The sequence below is a fragment of the Salmo trutta genome, chromosome 40, assembly GCF_901001165.1.
Source record: "Salmo trutta chromosome 40, fSalTru1.1, whole genome shotgun sequence".
Classification (NCBI taxonomy): Eukaryota; Metazoa; Chordata; class Actinopteri; order Salmoniformes; family Salmonidae; genus Salmo; species Salmo trutta.
The window spans coordinates 14,937,828-14,957,254 of record NC_042996.1 but is presented as its reverse complement, the minus strand read 5'-3'; the positions used below and the strand labels follow the sequence as shown (position 1 = coordinate 14,957,254).

General features: G+C 46.0%; 1 protein-coding gene and 1 pseudogene across 1 annotated transcript; one reads left to right on the top strand and one right to left on the bottom strand.

Annotated features, from left to right (window-relative positions):
• LOC115180484 (optineurin-like) lies at positions 1-13,646 on the bottom strand (annotated as a pseudogene).
• LOC115180493 (hemagglutinin/amebocyte aggregation factor) lies at positions 3,404-7,187 on the top strand. The gene is made up of 5 exons (XM_029742634.1): positions 3,404-3,574; positions 3,856-3,934; positions 6,394-6,582; positions 6,848-7,000; positions 7,090-7,187. The coding sequence occupies exons 1-5, from the start codon at positions 3,517-3,519 to the stop codon at positions 7,136-7,138; spliced, it is 528 nt and encodes a 175-aa protein (XP_029598494.1). The 5' UTR covers positions 3,404-3,516; the 3' UTR covers positions 7,139-7,187.
• Positions 13,647-19,427: the final 5,781 nt, after the last annotated feature.

Sequence of the window (19,427 nt, the reverse complement as noted above, 5' to 3'; positions counted from 1 at the left end):
TACTGTACCAATAACACCTTTATTACATATTTTCATAATTATATTACAGTATCACAGGATTTGTAAATACATCTGGATACTGAAGTTAGTAGTTAGCTAATACAGTACACACTCCCTTGCATAGTCATACATCCTGCAGGCTACATAGGTTTAATTATAAAATGTACAAACCATGATTATGATGGATAAAATGGATGTTCAATATACATTTACAAAAAACTGTCTTGGGCATCTTTCCCTCTGTTGAATTATTCAAAACGAAATGTCTATGCTGTAATCATAATCTATTCATAACCTTCATCGATACAGCTTGATTAAATTGAACCACCCGAAAATCCATAATAAGCATTTAATAAACCAAATTGTTTCTTGCTAAATAGTTCATTCTAAACTATGTGACAGACAGCTGTCAAAAGAAAATAAACGAGTTACCACACTTAAAATAGAAAATTCCAGTTCTCCATTTATCACCTAACAGTAAATTAAACGTGATGCATTTTACAGGATGTTTTTCGCACCTAACAAAAAAATGTGTCTAGTTGCGCTCTGTAAGAATACATTTTATATTATAGTTAATTATATGTTCTAAAACATAGACCAGAGCAACATAGCCATGAACTGCAAAATAAATCCACTTTTTAAAGCATAAAGGCTGCATTTTACTCTGCCATAAATCGAATGATGACGATGATGAACTAGAGGAAGAATCGGAGTAAGGTGCATCTGCGGCAGTTGTCTTTGTTGTTGCTGATGACTATGATGAAGGCTCAGATGATGCAGTCCATGATGTGAATCTGCAGGCTGTCCAGGTCTGGTAGGATCTCGTTACACTTGGGGCAGACTTGCTCCGGTATATTCCCCTGCTGCTGCCAGTCCCTGGCATCACCACCTATCAGACACACAGTGGTATGGTAATGGTATTCCCTTATATACAGTCGTGGCCAAAAGTTTTGAGAAAGACACAAATTAATTTTCAAAGTCTGCTGCCTCAGTTTGTATGATGGCAATTTGCATATACTTCAGAATGTTATGAAGAGTGATCAGATGAATTGCAATTAATTGCAAAGTCCCTCTTTGCCATGCAAATGAACTGAATCCCCAAAAACATTTCCACTGCATTTCAGCCCTGCCACAAAAGGACCAGCTGACATGTCAGTGATTCTCTCGTTAACACAGGTGTGAGTGTTGACGAGGACAAGGCTGGAGATCACTCTGTCATGCTGATTGAGTTCGAATAACAGACTGGAAGCTTCAAAAGGAGGGTGGTGCTTGGGATCATTGTTCTTCCTCTGTCAACCATGGTTACCTGCAAGGAAACACGTGCCGTCATCATTGCTTTGCACAAAAAGGGCTTCACAGGCACGGATATTGCTGCCAGTAAGATTGCACCTAAACCAACCATTTATCAGGTCATCAAGAACTTCAAGGAGAGCGGTTCAATTGTTGTGAAGAATGCTTCAGGGCGCCCAAGAAAGTCCAGCAAGCGCCAGGACCGTCTCCTAAAGTTGATTCAGCTGCGGGTACGGGGCACCACCAGTACAGAGCTTGCTCAGGAATGGCAGCAGGCAGGTGTGAGTGCATCTGCACTAACAGTGAGGCGAAGACTTTTGGAGGAAGGCCTGGTGTCAAGAAGAGCAGCAAAGAAGCCACTTCTCTTCAGGAAAAACATCAGGGACAGACTGATATTCTGCAAAAGGTACAGGGATTGGACTGCTGAGGACTGGGGTAAAGTCATTTTCTCTGAAGAATCCCCTTTCCGATTGTTTGGTGCATCTGGAAAAAAGCTTGTCCGGAGAAGACAAGGTGAGCGCTACCATCAGTCCTGTGTCATGCCAACAGTAAAGCATCCTGAGACCATTCATGTGTGGGGTTGCTTCTCAGCCAAGGGAGTGGGCTCACTCACAATTTTGCCTAAGAACACAGCCATGAATAAAGAATGGTACCAGCACATCCTCCGAGAGCAACTTCTCCCAACCATCCAGGAACAGTTTGGTGACGAACAATGCCTTTTCCAGCATGATGGAGCACCTTGCCATAAGGCAAAAGTAATAACTAAATGGCTCGGGGAACAAAACATCGATATTTTGGGTCCATGGCCAGGAAACTCCCCAGACCTTAATCCCATTGAGAACTTGTGGTCAATCCTCAAGAGGCGGGTGGACAAACAAAAACCCACAAATTCTGACAAACTCCAAGCATTGATTATGCAAGAATGGGCTGCCATCAGTCAGGATGTGGCCCAGAAGTTAATTGACATCATGCCAGGGTGGATTGCAGAGGTCTTGAAAAAGAAGGGTCAACACTACAAATATTCACTCTTACCATCAACTTCATGTAATTGTCAATAAAAGCCTTTGACACTTATGAAATGCTTGTAATTATACTTCAGTATTCCATAGTAACATCTGACAAAAATATCTAAAGACACTGAAGCAGCAAACTTTGTGGAAAGTAATATTTGTGTCATTCTCCAAACTTTTGGCCACAACTGTACACGTACACACACACACACACACACACACACACACACACACACACACACACACACACACACACACATAAATGATGTAATTATCATTGTTGTAAATAATTTGAGATGGGATGAGGAGGAGCAGAGTGTTTTCGTGATCAAATAAATACGAGATAACATTTGATTGGCAGATAACAATATGATGTGCCCTGGCTTGAGCCCTGCTCTCTCAGCAAGGTGAATGACTTAAAGCAATGTACTGTCCTGTACCTCTGGCTCCCTGCATGTTGCCTCCACGTGGCATGTGTCTTCTCTGCATATCGCTCAGAGATTGCCTACAGAAACCAGTTGTAGTCAGGCGGTGGATCCAAAATGGCAGTGAACGTAACCTAATATGACCAGTCTGTGATCATATTATCAATATGTAATCTGATGCGCACCTGCCCAGTGAGTCCATCTCGTCCTGTAGCTGAGTGTTCTGTTTCTTGACAAACTCCAGCTGAGCAAACAGATGTTCCTTCTCCTCGTGAATCTTCTCCCGAGCTGCTCGCTCCGCGTAGAAGTCAGAGGAGTACACCTCCGCCTGGACAAAAAAACACACACACACACAATTAAAAATGACACATGCAGATAATCAGATGGACACACACAAAACATTTGTCTATACGTGTCAATGATTACAAGGCGTGGTTGTATTGTTGCACAGATTAATGTGAATGCCATCAAAAGAATGTAGTGTATTGGTTAAAAATGTTCATATTCAATGTTCTTTAAAATGTTGTAGAATTATGGAACAGCCAGCCAATAAGCCCCTGGGGGGATTATTTTAATTTTTTTTAAACCATAAAGTTAAGAGGGATAATTCATGAAAAATGTCAGTTTTGCAACATCATTTCTCAGAAACAAAACTTGGAATGATGCCAGCAATACAAACACAAAAATTCCCCAACAACATGGCCCAAGAACACTGCTTGGTTGTGGCTCTATAAATTGATCATTTCCCTTGCTTGGGCTATTGTGTTAAGACTACACGCCTCAGAGAAGCCATGAACGGACCCAATTTTTATATTCTGCTTCTTGCTGGTGTCTTGGTCAACGGGCAAGGTAGGCTGTTGTTTTAAGTTGTAGGCTGAATGAAGTGTTCATTTCTTTGTGTAAGAGGTTGGTTATCAGGAAAACATTTATAATTGGCTTACAGCCCAAATACATGAAGAGTGAGTAACCAAAATGTCTAGGAGGTGCAGATTACCATTATCATACGATTATGCTTTTTGCACTCAATTTACATAATTGTTTTTACTATTTTTTTAAATACTTCCTTTAGGCAATGATGCTGTATTACAGTACATGTATTCAGTTATTGTGCCCTTGCTTGTGTGTTGCAGGCGTCCGATGGGAAAACCAATTTGACCAGCCCTTACATTTTAACTGCCCTTCAAAACAATCCATCTCTTACATAAAAAGGTGAGAAAAGGCACTAAATTTGCCTACTATCAATATTCTACCAAAGTGGAATACCTCATCTTTCTTTTTGCATCGGCACTTTCACTGACTGATTCCCAAAATGAAACGTGTTCTCTAATCGTTAGTGCTGTTCTACTTTTCATCACCAATTTTGAACAAAATGATCTCATTATGCTGCATAGACCAGTAAGTGCCAGTGTTTATTTGAGACCACCTAAAGCGAGACTGATTCAAGACCAAGACTTGAGCAAATCAAGTCAGAGTCAAGACCAGAAAAATGCGAGTCCAATTCAAGACCATGGTTGTAATTGTGTCAAATCACCACCACAAGAATTAAAAATGTCCAGTATATCTGTGTTCATATTTCAGAACAGATTCTTTAGACATATAGAAAACAAAAAAAAAATGCATGCTGAGAGAAAATAGAGCCATTCTACAAATATTACTAACCCAAACACATTGGGGAACAATGGCCTTCTAAGCCTTTAGACAAGGGCTAAGGATTTATAAAAAAAGAATGATTATAATAACATGATAATTCTTATTTTAGATTTTTCTCATTTAATCTCTTCAATTTTTGTTGGAAAGGAAAGGTTTAACACTAAAGAGAAAAAAGATCCAACTTGGATGTTTCTTTGCTGGTCTCTGGGGAGATAAATCTAGCTAGCCAAGTCATCCATTCCTATGCCATCAGAAGCTAGATAAAGGCATATGCCATTAAACTGTTTTATGGCAACATTTTGGAGTGACAGTAGAATCAACCAATCACATTTTAAATTAATGTGTGGGACAGTTTTTACAAAAACTTCTGCCTTCTTGAAGGCCAACAGGTCACTGTGCAATAGCGAGCAGTAGTTTTCCCACAGTCTATAGCTAGCTAGCATTTGTTGTCGGCTAGTTTGCAGCAGCTGCAGCAGGTGTTATCAAAGAGGATTTTGTTGCTAATTTGTTAGCTTCTCCCTTTTCAAGAAGACTTTCAAGTTATGTTTCAAATGATCATCTGGTGAGTGAAACTGTGTTTAGCCATCTCTTTGAAAATAACTTGTGTGTGAAACATTGTTGCATTTAAAGCGGAACTGACAGCATTTTAGCAACATGAAATCTTATTAAAATCTGTTCATCTACACCACCAGGAAGAATATTACACACACTAAAAACCTTTACAAGCAACCACTTAGATGGTCAATTTCACGTTTTCATAAATTCTTAGAATGTTTGAGAATTACGTTTACTAAGGCATCTGAAAATTATATAGCAATATTAAGTGGGAAAGAGGCTGTGCGTTTGGACAATTAATAGACACTGCAGCAAATAAAACATCTGTCTTGTCCAGGACGGGAGTCAACACAGACCGGTGGGCTATAGCCAATCAGAGCTACAGTAGACTTTTATACCAACAAGCCATTTGTCACACAGACCTTCCATCATTCACACTGAACTGGACTGTGTTTACAGTCAGTAGGACCTTCCATCATTCACACTGAACTGGACTGTGTGTTTACAGTCAGTAGGACCTTCCATCATTCACACTGAACTGGACTGTGTGTTTACAGTCAGTAGGACCTTCCATCATTCACACTGAACTGGACTGTGTGTTTACAGTCAGTAGGACCTTCCATCATTCACACTGAACTGGACTGTGTGTTTACAGTCAGTAGGACCTTCCATCATCACACACTGAAGACCTATAGGTTCACCACTGTACTAACCTGTCACACACTGAAGACCTATAGGTTCACCACTGTACTAACCTGTCACACACTGAAGACCTATAGGTTCACCACTGTACTAACCTGTCACACACTGAAGACCTATAGGTTCACCACTGTACTAACCGGTCACACACTGAAGACCTATAGGTTCACCACTGTACTAACCTGTCACACACTGAAGACCTATAGGTTCACCACTGTACTAACCTGTCACACACTGAAGACCTATAGGTTCACCACTGTACTAACCTGTCACACACTGAAGACCTATAGGTTCACCACTGTACTAACCTGTCACACACTGAAGACCTATAGGTTCACCACTGTACTAACCTGTCACACTGAAGACCTACAGGTTCACCACTGCGCAAATATGTCTATAATAGATTCAAAGGCTGTTAAGAGACTATTAAAATGCTTCAAGAAAGGAATGTATATATTTGGCCCGGTGAAGTGGTTTTTATGTGGTGACTGAATGGAAGCTGATATGAGTTTTTTAGTCTGCTGGTTTCTGGAAGAATTGAATGAGTCCTCACTTTCCTAGACCGAGTACAAATGTATCTGACACCAAGACAAGACCGAGACACTCAATATCTGGTCTGGAGTACTACAACACTGCTAGGTGCACTGCACTGTACTGCACTGTTGATACTGGGCATATCAACAAATTAAACCTTCAATTTATGTTTGTTTTCAAATCAATTATACCATTAATATGTGCATTGTCATTGATCTATCTAATTTCAGTCAGCATAACAACGCCTATGAAGACCGTGTGTGGGGCTTTGGGTGCAAAACCACGTTTGTCAATGAGCCCAACTGCCACTGGTCTCCTTACGTCAATGACTTCGACCAGGAGTTCACCTTTGAATGCCCCAAAAACTATGTCCTCACCGGGATGAACAGCTATCATTCCAACCGCCATGAGGACAGCAGGTGAGAAGACCTCACCGTTTACAACATCCTATGTTACATCCTATGTTCAAATAGTTGTTGTTTATTTTTTTTCAAATACTTTGAGCGGTTGATTTAGCCTGCTCGGAGTGCCATATGAGCAGCATTTGCACTTTTGGGACTATTCCATTGGGTCCATCAAATACAGCTGAAGTATTTGAAAGAAAACAAATATTTGAATCCAGGTTTGACATAATCCTGACTGTGATCAGTGTGTTATACTATACATGTATGATTTCCATCCCAGGTGGAAGTTCTACTGCTGTCGAGCCAACAGCTACTGTAACCTGAAGTGTCAGTGGACCCCCTACGTCAACAACTTTGATGAGGACATCTCTTGGCATGTCCCTAGCCTGAACTACCTAGTTGGGGCCGGAAGCTACCATTCCAATCCTCATGAGTGAGTACAATGTGTGTGTGATTTTGGTGGGGGGGGGAGAGGTTTCAACAACAAGAATGTTTACCTCAAAATGTATTGTGTATTTTCAGAGATCGTCGCTGGAGATACCAGTACTGCACACAGAAGGCAAACTGCTGATATTACAGCTGATTATTCCATTCTTGAATAAAGATTGCCTATTGCCTTCTTTCTTGTGTTTCATTTAATATTTTTTTCCATTGCATATTCATATCAAGCCACTGAGTCTGAGTAGAAGTAAAAATAAATGTTATATTTTTTTGGAAAAAGAAAAGCTGCGCCTATTTCACTTCATGAAAATATAAGCTGCTGTTAGACTTTTTTGGGAGGGTACTTAGCCTTCATTTAACTACTGGTTTAACAAAGAAACTTCCTTCACTGACAGTCACTTTTAAGTTGCTGTATAACTCCAAAATGTTCACACAGAGTTCAGTGCAATTAAATTACAATGTTTGAACCTTTTTCCAAGTGTGAGAACACACACAACTAGATGGAGAATACACACAGAAAACCTACCTGAGCCTGAAACACAGAGATGGTCTCCAGCTCCTTCTCCTTCTGATATATCTCCTGCTTCATAACATCTATCTGCTGTTGCTTAGCAGCCAGGGCTTTCTCTGCTGCATCCAGTCTGGTCTGCAGGTCTCCCACCTCCTTAGTGACCAGTGGCTGGAGGCCACACAGAGGGCAACGGTCAGATTCATCACATTCACCATGCCATACCATTTTGACAAAGGACAAAACAGTGCAATGTGCCAAACTAGACTGATTTCTGTTTAACAGAGGCTAAGTAGTGTGGTCACCTCTCTGTTCTTGCTCTCTTGCTTCAACTCGTTGTAGTCCTCGAATAGCTTGGTGTAGGCATCCTTCAGCTGGGTCAGGTTAGTCCTGAGGAGAGGAGGAGGGGCAACTGACTCATGATGACTAAGGAGTATTTAGATATAGAAACTCATGGAACTGACCAATGGAAACTGATAGGGGGAGTGGGATGATTTCAAAAGAGGAGCAGGGAATTTATGTCCCAAGACCCCACCCAAGGGAATGGCTCAATAGTGTCAGAGGGAGTAGGCATAGGTCAGAGTGTGTGTGTGTGTGCATGCTTGACTGTCGTCCCACCTCTCCTCTCCAGCCTTCCTCTGCTCTAGCTGGCTCTGGGCCTTCATACTGTCCACCTGCAGCTTCAGTCTGTCATTCTCACTTTGTACCTCCTGCTTCTCTACCAGCTGGGCTGTCAGTGTCACCACGTCGCGCTCCACATCCCTACATCTACAGAGAGAGAGGGGGATGGGGAGATAGAGAGGGACAGAGGCAAAGCAAAAGGGTGGTATTGGGGGAAAGGGAATGAGCAAAGGTTAGCATAGTTTGCACATTTTCATTGTCTATGTAGCTCTCCCTCTCTCCTCTCCATCTCTCTCACCTGTCCTGCAGGTTCTTCTTCATGCCCTCTGCCTCGTCCAGTTTGCTCTGAGCCTGCTGTAGCTCACTAAACAGGCTCATCATCTGAGCCTTCAGATCCTCCACCTCTGATGCAGCCTGACACATAACAGACAACAGTCCAACAAACTGACAGTTCTGATCGAGAAGCTAAGGGTTAGGACATTGTAATGGGGAAATGTAAGATGAATAAAGTTAATATCCAGTTAAGAGTAATTAACAATGCTAAGCATATTTATGTTCTCTTTCTGTAATACACATGATTTCCAGTGTTTTATTTGGGAAACTTTCTGGTTGATGGTCACTAGACTTGATACTGAATGTTATGGATTGTTCATAGCTGATGGTGATTGATGCCAGACTGGAGGTACAAGGACCGAGGACACCGATTGTTATTGTATTCTGGGACACTGTGATTCTGTAGCAGCTGATGTTGTGACTTCCTACAAGCCTCTCGGCGGGTGTTTACAGAACATTGGTGCTGTGAGATTAGAATATAAGGGCCTGCTTCTGTGCTTCTGTGCTGGAGGTGTCTCCCTGTTCCAACTTCTATTAAACCACATTGATTTACTTTATCTGTGACTTCTTTTATTCACCTGGAAAATCCCTATTACATACTGTACATTAATACATTTCAATCTCATTAACTTCCCTGCTCTTACAGGGTGAGAGACAGGCTGGGTAAGAGCTTATCTGTGTATCTACCTTCTCCTTCCCAGAGTTCTGTTGGGGCTCCTACTCTGGTTCTGGCTCAGTACCACATGCTGTGGTGGCTAGTGCTGGGGAAAGCACCTCTGGCAGTAGTGAGGTCTGTGTGGAGCTCTCCGTGTTAGTTTCTTTCTCCTCCAGCTCTGTGATTCTGAAAGACATAGGAACATCAGTCTTTTGTTCCACCCAAACATAAGCCTAGGCAGAAATGCGGCCTACCTGGATCTGGTAGCCTGGAGCTCCATTTGTAGCCTCTCCACCCTCTGGGTCTCCTTCCTCAGGGACTGGAGCAGCTGGCTGACAGTCAGCTCCTCAGACTCATGCCTGGATACACTCATGTCATACCTGGGGTCCCTTTCATTATGATACAGGTCCTTTCCAGTATCCTCTCTCTACACACACACACACACACAGAGCAGTGCTAAAGTCAGGACACACACCCTTATAATATGGATGGATGGAGTGAGTGAGTGAGTGTTACTCACAGCAATCCTGATCTCTATGAAGGAGTCGTCCTCTGACCCTTGACCTGTCTTGAGCTGGAGTTCAGAGTTCATGGCCACCAGGTCACTCTTCTCAGCCTGCAGACGCACCAGCTGGGCACGCAGTGCCTCCAGTTCTGCAGTCTGATTGGCTGTCTCGGCCTGGAGGTGACACAGCACAGATAAGACAAAAGTCTGCCCAGCATTATACCCATACAATATATATATACAGTGGGGCAAAAAAGTATTTAGTCAGCCACCAATTGTGCAAGTTCTCCCACTTAAAATGATGAGAGAGGCCTGTAATTTTCATCACAGGTACACGTCAACTATGACAGACAAAATGAGGGAAAAAAATCCAGAAAATCACATTGTAGGATTTTTAATGAATTTATTTGCAAATTGTGGTGGAAAATAAGTATTTGGTCACCTACAAACAAGCAAGATTTCTGGCTCTCACAGACCTGTAACTTCTTCTTTAAGAGGCTCCTCTGTCCTCCACTCGTTACCTGTATTAATGGCACCTGTTTGAACTTGTTATTAGTATAAAAGACACCTGTCCACAACCTCAAACAGTCACACTCCAAACTCCACTATGGCCAAGACCAAAGAGCTGTTAAAGGACACCAGAAACAAAATTGTAGACCTGCACCAGGCTGGGAAGACTGAATCTGCAATAGATAAGCAGCTTGGTTTGAAGAAATCAACTGTGGGAGCAATTATTAGGAAATGGAAGACATACAAGACCACTGATAATCTCCCTCGATCTGGGGCTCCACGCAAGATTTCACCCCGTGGGGTCAAAATGATCACAAGAACAGTGAGCAAAAATCCCAGAACCACACGGGGGGACCTAGTGAATGACCTGCAGAGAGCTGGGACCAAAGTAACAAAGCCTACCATCAGTAACACACTACGCCGCCAGGGACTGAAATCCTGCAGTGCCAGACGTGTCCGCCTGCTTAAGCCAGTACATGTCCAGGCCCGTCTGAAGTTTGCTAGAGAGCATTTGGATGATCCAGAAGAGGATTGGGAGAATGTCAGATGAAACCAAAATATAACTTTTTGGGAAAAACTCAACTCGTCGTGTTTGGAGGACAAAGAATGCTGAATTGCATCCAAAGAACACCATACCTACTGTGAAGCATGGGAGTGGAAACATCATGCTTTGGGGCTGTTTTTCTGCAAAGGGACCAGGACGACTGATCCGTGTAAAGGAAAGAATGAATGGGGCCATGTATCGTGAGATTTTGAGTGAAAACCTCCTTCCATCAGCAAGGGCATTGAAGATGAAACGTGGCTGGGTCTTTCAGCATGACAATGATCCCAAACACACCGCCCGGGCAACGAAGGAGTGGCTTCGTAAGAAGCATTTCAAGGTCCTGGAGTGGCCTAGCCAGTCTCCAGATCTCAACCCCATAGAAAATCTTTGGAGGGAGTTGAAAGTCTGTGTTGCCCAGCGACAGCCCCAAAACATCACTGCTCTAGAGGAGATCTGCATGGAGGAATGGGCCAAAATACCAGCAACAGTGTGTGAAAACCTTGTGAAGACTTACAGAAAATGTTTGACCTGTGTCATTGCCAACAAAGGGTATATAACAAAGTATTGAGATAAACGTTTGTTATTGACCAAATACTTATTTTCCACCATTATTTGCAAATAAATTAATAAAAAATCCTACAATGTGATTTTCTGGATTTTTTTCTCATTTTGTCCATCATAGTTGAAGTGTACCTATGATGAAAATTACAGGCCTCTCTCATCTTTTTAAGTGGGAAAACTTGCACAATTGGTGGCTGACAAAATTATTTTTTGCCCCACTGTATATATACACACACACTCCATCATTATTTTCCAAGTCTCTTCTTTTGTAATACAAAATCTAGCTAAAACTACAGACAATCATCCATCCTCCAAACATTCATTTCTCTATTAATAAGCTGAATGTCTGGTCTAGCCAGAGAACTGTCATGACGTTGGCCTCTGAGTACAGGGAGGACAGTTGACCCCCTCCCCTTTGTACCATCCCCCAACCTTGCACCCCCACCCAGGCCCTGTGTGAAAGGGTTGTAAAAATTCTAAGAGGAGAATCTCATACCACATGTTTCATAGAGAGACAAAGGAAATTCTTCCAACTCATAGAATTGGAGAACCGAACGACATTTTATGTTCTGGAGAAGGTATGGAAGATTGGTGAAGAGTCCAGCTACGAACTGGTCCGCTTGGTACAATTTTGTGATACTCACAAGAGACAATATAGCCATATTACCATAAAACTGTTTATATAATAGCCTCAGCGATGAGACTTGCATCATAATGGTTGTATAAAATGTAATAATAAGGATAAAGCTATTTGTAATACATTGAGATGCTATGTACTGATGTTAATGTGATAGAATTGGATTTCTGTGCCAAGCTTCACTCAGCCATCGGCACGCCCCCCAAGGGACACAGACAGGACCAGGCGTCATTTGACAAGCCTGTTCTAGGGTCATCTATAAAAACCCCCACCCTGATTTACTTTCTTAAGACCAGGCCTGCACTCCATGGCCAGTAGGTTTTACCATCCAATTCCTCTACTGAAAGTGAACTACACCACGTAGTTAACTTTTACTATCGAGACCGACAGAATAAGAACAAGTCTTTGATATTAATTATTAGTCTGCAGCTAAGTAAATTATATCATCGAACGCGAAGACCAACGAAACACCCATTCTATGACGACATTAATGAATGTCGCTCTGAAAGAGCCATTCTAACCGAGAGAGAGAGAGAGAGAGAGAGAGAGAGAGAGAGAACTCTCCATCAGAACAGAACTCTTCAAAAAGGATCCCGACGACACTGAGCGTAAATATATATTGATTGCAATTGTTCCCGAATGAGTGAGCGTTCAATTGTCAATTGTAATATTAATGAACTCTGTAGGTGTGCATCCTCAGCTGACTTTTATGATCCATTGTTCAACAGGCCGACCTGCCTGTTAGCCATTAGGGCACATTACGCTACCAATCCTTTGTGACGATAATTACTGTTTGTATGTTTTCTGTTAATTACTTAGTGTAGTAAATAAATTATTTTGAGACAATTGATGTATGGATGATTTTAGTAAAGACTGGGTTCGTGCAGATACAACAATTTACGACGTTTGGAATGAGACTGGACTAGAGGTAAAATACACCATTTAAACCAGAAGATAATCGGCCTATATTATAATATAGGTTAAGTTATATTAGGAAAATTATAACTTTGTAATCTGAATATTTTTCTTGGTGCCCCGATCTCCTAGTTAATTACAATTAAACGATTAATCAGTTTAATCGCGTGATAATAATTACAGGGAGTAAATTGATAAACCTATCTTCAGTTTAATGGTACCCAAAGACACGACAGAACTAACCTTGTGAACATAAGCCTTCCCTTTCTCTCACCTGTCCTTTCCCCTCTCCTTCTCCTCCCTCCAGCTCCTCCACCTTCATGCTAAGCTCCTGGTTGTGCGAGGAGAGGGCCTCCACACGGCCGCGCGCCTCATCAAGCCTCCCCTCCAGGAACTCCTTCTCCTCCCTCTGCTTCTCCCTCCACACAGACAAACCCTCGAAGCGCTCCTTCATCGACATGTTAGTCTGCTTCAGCGCCTCTACAGGGGACGATACACAGAGAGTACATTACTGTAAAACACACAATGACAGAGCAGTCAATAACATAATCAGCCATTGCGAGACAATCAGAACCTCATATGCCATAACATCCCAATGTCTCCGCCCCATACAGTAGATTTTCAATAAGCTTTAAGATTGAAACACATTCTGGTCCCCTCTCCATGTCTCACCCTTCAGGTCTCGGTTCTCCTGGATGAGATGGTTCATTTGCTGCAGCGTTTCCTTCAGGGTGCCTGTGGAGGGGATGTGGCCGGGGTGAGAGCTAGGACCCCGGGAGATGTCCCCGTTCATCATGGGGGAGCTGGACGCCATCACTCTACAGCAAGATGAGGCAGTATGGAGACATGCAAGTGGACAATACATTCTCAGACCATGGAATACACTAGAATGAGAATAGGGACTCAGATTCTAGGGAAGGCTAGGACAATCACACTGTATATATTCTCTAGAGCTGCATGCATCAAAACAACAAACAGCACACGCCGTGTCAGAGGTGTGAAGGAATACTATTGCACAATGACTCATGTACACCGGGCAATAGCCGTTATTGAATAATCTTATCAGCAGCTGTCATGTGTCAGGCGGCTCCTCACAGTGCCCACCAGAGAGAGGCCAGCAGCCTGCCTGAGTTGGCTGGCCACTTTTCATGTCATTTAATAAACTGATAGTATATTGTAGCGATGTTAAAGCAACACCTAGCGAACTCTTCAAGAGGTTCGAACCTTTTGGTGCAACGGACCTCTTCGCGTAACTCACGTGTTTCCCAAACTCGGTGGACGTTTTCGTTTCTGTCCTAGCACTGCAGAAAGGATTCAAATGATCAACTAATCATCAAGCTTTGGGCAAAAACCAAAACGTGCATCCCTTTGGGTTCCAAGGATCGAGTTTGGGAAACACTGGTTAACCGTTAAGGCACGTGTCAAACTCATTCCCTGGAGGGCCGATTGTCTGCTGGTTTTCCCTTGTACTTGATGAATTAAGGTCACTGATTGGTTAAGAACTCCCATCACTTGGCTGTAGGTCTTAATTGCACACAAATTGAAAGGAGAAACCAAAAACCAGCAGTTTCTCAGCCCTCCATGAAATGAGCTTGACACCCCAAACTAATTTTAAAAATGAATCTCTCCAGAAATAAGTCTCTCACTGTTTCCGCCTGTTATAGACCCCCCTCAGCTCCCAGCTGTGCCCTGGACGCCATATGTGAATTGATTGCATCTATCTTCAGAGTTCGTTCTGTTAGGCGACCTAAACTGGGATATGCTTAACACCCCGGCAGTCCTACAATCTAAGCTAGACTATTTTGCCTGTCCAAAGAATTTGTGGTAGACGTTCCACTCACAGATCATCAGTGGTGGAAAAACTACCCAATTGTCATACTTGAGTAAAAGTAAAGATACCTTAAGTATCAAAATAATTTCTTGTTTTTTTAAATCTACAGATAATCAGGGTCACACTCCAACACTCAGACATGATTTACAAACAAAGCATTTGTGTTTAGTGAGTTCACCAGATCTGTCACGGGTACTTAGGGCAGGAGGAAGGAGTAGAGTCAAATGCAGGAGATATCGTCCAGTAGCTCGAAATTTATTCACACCCAAACACTAGGTGATCAAAAGGCACTGGGAGTGCACAATACCCAAAAGGGAAACAGGTAATCCACAAAGGGAAAATCACGCACGGGGCGCAGCCCGGCGAGAAAATAAATCCTCCAATATAAAAACGACAAACAAACAATCCCGCACAACACACAACCCCAAAGGAACAAACTAAATACCCCCCCACTAATGACAGAAATGACAACAGGTGCAGAGCTAGACAGACAAAACACAATGAACACAGAAACACAGATCGGCGGCAGCTAGTAGACCGGCGACGACGACCGCCGAGCGCCGCCAGGCCGAGGAGGGGCACCATTTTCTGTGGATACTCTGACAGTACCCCTCCCCTGACGCGCGGCTCCCGCAGCGCGGACGGAGACGATGGAACTCCGACGATGGAGCATACTGGGATCCAAAATGTCCTCCACCGGAACCCAGCACTTCTCCTCCGGGCCGTACCCCTCCCAGTCCACGAGGTACTGCAGGCCCCCTACCCGACGTCGGGAGTCCAGGATGGCCCGGACTGTGTACGCTGGGGCCACCCCGATGTCCAGGGGGGGCGGAGGGACCTCCCGCACCTCAGCGTCCTGCAGTGGACCAGCTACCACCGGCCTGAGGAGAGACACATGAAACGAGGGGTTAATGCGGTAATATGAAGGGAGTTGTAACCTATAACACACCTCGTTTATTCTCCTCAGGACTTTGAACGGCCCCACAAATCGCGGACCCAGCTTCCGGCAGGGCAGGCGGAGGGGCAGGTTCCGGGTCGAGAGCCAGACTCTATCCCCTGGATTGTATACGGGAGCCTCACTGTGGCGGCGGTCAGCGCTCTCCTTCTGTCGCCCGATAGCCCGCTTCAAGCATTCCTGGACAGCCCTCAAGGTCTCCTGAGAGCGCTGTACCCATTCCTCCACTGCAGGAGCGTCCATCTGGCTCTGCTGCCAAGGCACCAGGACCGGCTGATAACCTAATACAACTTGAAAAGGTGACAAGTTAGTGGGGGAGTGGCATTGAGAGTTCTGGGCCATCTCGGCCCATGGCACGAACCTCGACCACTCCCCTGGCCGGTCCTGGCAATATGATCGCAGAAACCTGCCCACATCCTGGTTGATGCGTTCTACCTGCCCATTACTCTCTGGGTGGAAACCCGAGGTCAGGCTGACCGAGACCCCCAGCCTCTCCATAAACAACCTCCACACTCTGGAGGTGAACTGGGGACCCCGATCAGATACGATGTCCTCGGGCACCCCGTAGTGCCGGAAGACATGGGTGAATATTGCCTCCGCGGTCTGTAGGGCCGTAGGAAGACCGGGCAACGGGAGCAGACGGCAGGACTTCGAGAACCGATCCACAACAACCAGGATCGTCGTGTTCCCCTGAGATGGCGGGAGATCCGTTAGGAAATCCACCGAGAGGTGTGACCAAGGTCGCTGTGGAACGGGGAGGGGCTGTAGTTTCCCCTCGAGGCAGGTGCCTAGGAGCCTTGCACTGGGCGCACACCGAACAGGAAGAGACATAGTGTCTTACATCCTCAGCCAAGGTGGGCCACCAGTACTTCCCTTTCAGGCCTCGCACTGTCCGTTCCACCCCAGGATGACCCGAGGAGGGTAAAGTGTGGGCCCATCGGATCAGGCGTTCGCGAACACCAAGCGGAACGAACCTCAGACCCGCGGGACATTGAGGCGGAATGGGTTCTGACTGAACCGCCCGCTCGATGTCCGCATCCACCTCCCATACTACCGGCGCCACTAGACAGGACGCAGGGAGTATGGGAGCGGGATCAATGGTCCTCTCCTCGGTGTCATAGAGACGTGACAGTGCGTCGGCCTTCCGGTTCCGAGACCCCTGAATGTATGAAAGGGTGAACTGGAACCTAGTAAAGAACATAGCCCACCTGGCTTGACGAGGATTCAGTCTCCTCGCTGCCCGGATGTACTCCAGGTTATGGTGGTCGGTCCAGATGAGAAAAGGGTTCCCCCTCAAGCCAATGTCTCCACACTGTCAAAGCCTTGACCACGGCTAACAACTCCCTGTCCCCCACATCGTAGTTGCGCTTCGCCGGGCTTAGCTTCCTAGACAAGAAAGCGCAGGGGCGGAGCTTGAGGAGCACCTGAACACTGTGACAGAACTGCTCCTACCCCACCACGAATGGCAAAGAGGGATCCGGATGCGCCAGCACCGGAGCGTCAGTAAACAGAACCTTCAGATGACGGAAGGCCCTGTCCGCCTCCACCCGACCACCGCAGCCGCACCGGACCCCCTTCAGCAGTGAGGTAATGGGAGCTGCCACCTGACCAAAACCCCGGATAAACCTCCGGTAATAATTGGCGAACCCCAAAAACCGTTGCACCTCCTTCACCGTGGTAGGGGTAGGCCAATTACGCACAGCCGTAACACGGTCACATTCCATCACCACCCCTGTGGTGGAAATGCGATATCCTAGGAAAGAGACGGCTCGTTTGGAGAACTCACATTTCTCAGCCTTGACGTATAGGTTATGTTCCAGCAGCCACCCAAGCACTCTGCGCACCAAAGCCACATGCTCGTCGCTGATGGTGGAGTAGATCAAGATGTCATCGATGTACACCACCACCCCCTGTCCGAGCATGTCTCGGAGAACCTCGTGCACAAAGGATTGGAAGACAGCGGGAGCATTTTTTAACCCATACGGCATGACGAGGTACTCATAATGGCCAGATGTGGTACTAAATGCGGTTTTCCACTCGTCTCCCTCTCGGATACGCACCAGATTATACGCACTCCTGAGATCTAGTTTGGGGAAGAAGCGCGCCCCGTGGAATGACTCCACTGCCGTAGCAATGAGAGGTAGTGGGTAACTGAACCCCACTGTGATGGAATTAAGACCTCTATAGTCAATGCACGGGCGCAGGCCTCCCTCCTTCTTCTTCACAAAAAAGAAACTCGAGGAGACGGGTGATTTAGATGGCCGTATGTATCCCTGTCTCATGGACTCCGTGACGTAGGTCTCCATAGCCACCGTCTCCTCCTGAGACAGAGGATACACATGACTCCTAGGAAGGACCGCATCAGCTTGGAGGTTTATCGCACAATCCCCCAGTCGATGGGGTGGTAATTGAGTCGCCTTCGTTTTACTGAAGGCGATAGCCAAATCGGCATATTCAGAAGGAATGTGCACGGTAGAGACTTGGTCTGGACTCTCCACCGTGGTTGCACCGATGGAAACTCCTACACACCTACCTGAGCACTCCCTCGACCACCCCCTAAGAGCCCTCTGTCTCCACGAAATCTGAGGGTTGTGAGTGGCTAGCCAGGGGAGTCCCAGTACCACCAGAAACGCCGGGGAGTCGATGAGGTATAGGCTGATACGTTCCACACGTTGTCATAACCAGTGGCACAGTAACCTCCCCCACTTGGCCGGACCCTAGCGGTCGACTATCTAGGGCGTGCACAGGGAAGGGGTGGTCCAGCTGAACCAGGGGCATCCCTAACCTATTAGCGACCCCACGGTCCATAAAACTCCCAGCTGCACCTGAATCGACTAGTGCCTTATACTGGGAGTGAGGGGAAAAAAAATCGGGAAAACAAACAGAAGTGTACATGTTGTCGACAGGGGGCTCTGGGTATGTCTGGTGCTGACTCACCTGGGGGGGGTCGATGTAGTGCTCTGCCTGCCCTCCGGACTCCTGGGGGGACCCCTCCAGCACCGGTCCGCAGTGTGTCCTCTGCGTCCACAGTGGGGGCAGGAGAGGCCCCCCCCTCCGGTCCTCCTCGGAGCAGCTCCTCCTATCTCCATGGGCAGTGGAGCAGGAGGGCTGGGAGGTGGAATGAACAGACCCCGACTACAACGTCCCCGGGTAGCCAGTAGGTGGTCCAGCCTGATGGATAAATCCACCAGCTGGTCGAGGGTGATGGCGTGGTCCGTACAAGCCAGCTCCCGACGGACATCCTCATTTAGACTGCAGCGATAGTGATCCATCAGGGCCCGCTCATTCCACCCCGATCCCGCGACGAGAGTCCGGAACTCCAAGGCGAAGTCCTGAGCGCTCCTCGTCTCCTGTCTCAAATGAAACAGTCTCTCACCCGCCGCCTTGCCCTCCGGGGGATGATCGAATACCGCCCGGAAGCGACGGGTGAACTCCGGGTAGTCGCCCCGAGCCGAGTCTGGGCCCTCCCAAACCGCGTTGGCCCAGGGCTCTACCCGTAAGACAGGAGACGAGGACGCTCACTTTCTCCTCGTCAGAGGGAGAGGGGCGGACGGTCGCCAGGTACAGTTCGATCTGAGGTAGAACCCCTTACACCCAGCGGCCGTCCCATCAAATTCCCTCGGTGGCGTAATCTGAATCCCACTCGAGCCCACTTCAGGGGGTGTCGGTAGGGGCGCCAGCTGAGCCACTGGAGCTGGTCTGGTGGAGGAGGTACCTCTCTCCCAGCTCTCCAGTCGGGTCAGTACTTGGTCCATCGCCGAGCCTAGGTGGTGGAGGAGGCTGGCGTGCTGTGACACCTGCACAGCTACTGAAGTTGCTTCGGGTCCTGCTGACTCCATAATAA

Bases quoted from the DNA above. Each gene is read 5' to 3' on its own strand.
- LOC115180493 (XM_029742634.1), top strand. From the start codon at position 3,517: ATGAACGGACCCAATTTTTATATTCTGCTTCTTGCTGGTGTCTTGGTC. The intron at 3,575-3,855 runs GTAGGCTGTTGT...TGTGTGTTGCAG, and splicing joins TGTCTTGGTCAACGGGCAAG to GCGTCCGATGGGAAAACCAA. The intron at 3,935-6,393 runs GTGAGAAAAGGC...ATCTAATTTCAG, and splicing joins TCCATCTCTTACATAAAAAG to TCAGCATAACAACGCCTATG.